Raw genomic sequence first — 3,855 nt, forward strand, 5'->3', positions numbered from 1 at the left:
TGATATATAAGTAACCACCATTAAGATATTATTGATAATTTTTTAAATGAAAAACAAGTATTTCAAAATTGAGGTGCAAAAATAATATTAACCATTTGGTTCATGCATATACATGAGAAAAAAAAATTAATCACGAAACTTGCACTTCTGAACGTTGACTATCGCAATCTGGCAACATCGCGAGGCGCGATTAATGTAGATCTCAGTCAGTCGTTGATTCATGTCACCGGCGACAAGATCACAGTGTTGCCAGATTTCAACTCAGTAAGTCATACGAGTGTAGGTATTACGACTGCGTAGTCGACTGATCTCGGCAGTAGCGATGGTACCTCCTTAAAAGTTGATGCACGTTCTGTAAACATTTAAAAAAATATTTGAAATACATATTTTATGATAATATAGTTTGTTTATAACAACTAAATACTGTTACAGGTTCAGCAGGTTTAGCACCGACATAAACTATATAATATGCATTCAGATTCATCTGACACGATTAATAGCAATACTTTCTTAGGACAGTGTTTTTCACTTTAAATACTGGACCGGATACTTATTATATACTTAAAATATGTTTTCGGTATTAAAAAAGCGCTCCAAGTTACCGTTCTTAAAGTAATATAACCAGGACTGTGTTCGAGAATTGACTGAGAGTACTGGAAGTACTGGCGTGACGTCATCAAAATTACTGCTATAATAGTCCATTTACACCTCCATCGCTTGCAGGCGGAAATGTATCTCTCTCTCTCTCTCTCTCTACCAGGTGAGGATGACATGCATTTATCTTACTCTAGATTTTGCATTAAACCGGGAAATCTTCACGGACAGAGAAAAATCTAGAATGAGATAAATGCATAGCATCGTCACTTGGTAGTGTGAGATGAAGATACATTTTCCGCCTGCATGCAAGCGAGGTTTAAATGGACCATAAATGGATTCTATGAATTACAATTAATAATTGCACAATAACAATTAATCTGACATTTATCAATACTCTATCTTATAAAGCAATTCATTTTTTAATTATTAATCTTTTTCAGACTTAAAGACTCCCGCCATTAAAATGATTTTTCACGATTTTCAGCAGTCGGAAAAACCGAGGTGTGAGCGGCCGCTTGCTTGTGCAAGCATTCAGGCTGCCTGCTGGCAGATGAATGAAAGCACCTCTAAGGTGCAGTCCCATGAGAACAAAAAACGTTGGCCTACAGCAGAAATTGATGAAAGTAAAAAAGACAGAAAGATCTGTTTGTCTCTTTCACTCTTATGAGATACTGCTTCACGTCGACGTTTTCTGCCCTCATGAGATTGCACCTTTAGAGTGGTTGTTTCCGATATTACGCTTGGAGTGCGTTTTAATTTCACTGGGGTGCTCAACCCTTTTAAATCAGGAAACTGTAAGATGGTGACTGTGGGTGATCTTATTGGTTAGAATTGGTGCAAGTTGCACGTGTCATGAATGTTGCTGTAATTTTCATGAAAAACATTGCAGAATGGTTGCGTTTTTTCATGATTTGTTGTTAAATTGTAGCGTTCAATACCGACTTTGTTCGTAATGTGCTTAAATATCGTGCTCCGTCTTATGGTGTATTTACACGCCTATCGGCTGCCCGTCAGCCAGCAAAAAATCATAAGGGTGAAAGAGATAGAGGGTACTTTTCTTTAAATTTTCCGCTCTCTGTATCTTTCACTCTTATGTTTTTTCGGCTAGCTGGCGACCAGTAAACAGTCGTGTAAATACACCATTATGGTTTGAGTGAAAGTTCTAAGCGTGTTAAAAAGAAGGGGAAACGGCCGCGAATATGAATGATGATATTTTAGATCCGGCTGTTTTTTTTGGTGTCGCAAATTTGCTTTTTGGAAATGAGGATTTATATGTAGCTGGAATTTCGGTAGATGAGGAAAGACAAAATTATAAGAGAGTGAGAAATTTTGTTTGAAGAGATTATACCTTTGTATTCATTATCAGGTAAATATAATCTTTAAATATCTAGTTTTTAGTAATTACTTTAGTTAAAAATATGTAAATTTTTGACTGTTGTTTTTTTGCTTATAAATTATAACTGAACACATATGATTAGTTATAATTTAAATTTCAGTTTAACTTTATTTTTAATTTGTATATTAGGGCATGGTTTCAACGCTCTTAAATAATTTGCAATGTAAGTATAAAGTAATGTAAACCTAAACGTAAGGAAAGATATTTGCTAAGAAATCACTCGATTAACGAATATTGATTGTTTAATTTAAAACCCATTAAGGCTGTAGTTTACCCCAGACCTCTTGAAGAAGCCAAGTAAGTCAATTCCCGACACCATTGTGGCTTCCTCAGGTTCCATGAAGTAGGACCCAAGGGTTTGATGCCTGAGCCCAGCTAACGCGGGGCACTGGCATAGTACATGCAATGTTCCGTCGTCACACATTGTTTGTCAGACAAAGCACGCCTAGCACGAATCTTGTTGCGCGACAAGCTCATTAAGCGATTTTGGGCAACAGAAGACCTTGACCACGAACCTTCGAAGTCTCGCGATGATATGTCTTGTGAACAACATTACATTGATAACACTCGACGTGACGACGCCGGTAGATATATCGTACGGCTCCCTTTTCGAGACAAAAAATTTCAGCTAGGTGAATCCAGAAATCAATCTTTAAAGAGTTTCTACGCGCTGGAGAAAAAATTCGAATCCAATTCACAGTTAAAGTCAGAGTATCACAAAGTATTTAATGAGTACATTGCGTCAAAATATATGAGTTTGTGTGACAACATCACGGAGGGATGTAATTTGCCTCATCACGCTGTGATTAAAACAGCTAGCGAGACTACTAAGATTAGAGTGGCGTTTGGCGCATCCGCAAAAACGTCGACAGGAATTTCTCTCAATGACGTTCTATTGGTAGGTCCCACAATTCAAAATACCATCTTTGAGCAGGTTCTCAGGTTTCGAACACATACGTATGTGATAACCGTCGACATCGAGAAGATGTACAGGCAGGTCCTGGTCCATCCGGACGACCGAAAATTTTAAATGATTGTATGGTATCATCAGGGTAAAATCAGAACTAGGCGTCAGGGTGGGTTTGTCATCAGACAATGGTCTTCCAACCATACGGCTATTATCAATAACATCGAGAAGAAAATTTCCAATCTCGATTGCATCATCAAAGAAAATCCTATTCAGAAATCGGAAATCACGTCGGATGAATCACAGACGCAAGAAATTCAGACTAAATGGAAATCATTTATCGATCAGACTTCATGTTTACAGAATTTTGCAGGACCGCGAAAATTCTTGTGCGAAAATCCAGTCGAAATGCATGGTTTCTGTGACGCGTGTCTTCATGGTTATTGAGCATGTCTCTACATTCGTTTTGTTGATGCGAATGGTAAGGTTACAGTAACCCTGGTTTGTAGTAAATCTAGGGTAGATCCCTTGAGTGGTGTCACAATTCCACGGCTAGAACTCTGTGCAGCTTGAATCCTCAAGAAAATATACGTCGAATCAAAGGCACAATTCGAGTTTCCGATCAGGAAAGTTAGCTTTTTTTATGTATTTTCTAACGATGGAAAGCCCTAACAACTAAGATACATCGTTCATTGTCCTATCAGTAAATAAGCGATGCGGAACATCGTTTGGTAGCGATGATACAACGTGCAAGATTCCTAGAGGAGATAAAACATCCCGCTACTATTCGAGATGTGACTCCCGGTGAAACCACAGTTGCGTATCAAAAGCCTACCAAATTCGATGAGCTGAATCCTTTTCTCGACGAGCGCGATTTCATTCGAGTGAGTGGTCGTTTGAAAAAAGCAGATTTGATCTATAATCAAAAATACCCTCTCTTAATACCTAGCGAACA

General features: G+C 38.1%; 1 protein-coding gene across 1 annotated transcript; it reads left to right on the top strand.

Annotated features, from left to right (window-relative positions):
• Nucleotides 1-2,393: 2,393 nt before the first annotated feature.
• On the top strand, nt 2,394-3,023 carry LOC117173600. Its single transcript, XM_033362240.1, has one exon. It carries the CDS (start codon nt 2,394-2,396, stop codon nt 3,021-3,023), a length of 630 nt encoding a protein of 209 aa, XP_033218131.1.
• Nucleotides 3,024-3,855: the final 832 nt, after the last annotated feature.

The sequence above is a fragment of the Belonocnema kinseyi genome, chromosome 5 (genome assembly GCF_010883055.1).
Source record: "Belonocnema kinseyi isolate 2016_QV_RU_SX_M_011 chromosome 5, B_treatae_v1, whole genome shotgun sequence".
Lineage (NCBI taxonomy): Eukaryota > Metazoa > Arthropoda > Insecta > Hymenoptera > Cynipidae > Belonocnema > Belonocnema kinseyi.

Excerpts from the sequence above, each read along its gene's own strand:
- LOC117173600 (XM_033362240.1), top strand. The coding sequence starts at position 2,394 with ATGCAATGTTCCGTCGTCACACATTGTTTGTCAGACAAAGCACGCCTA.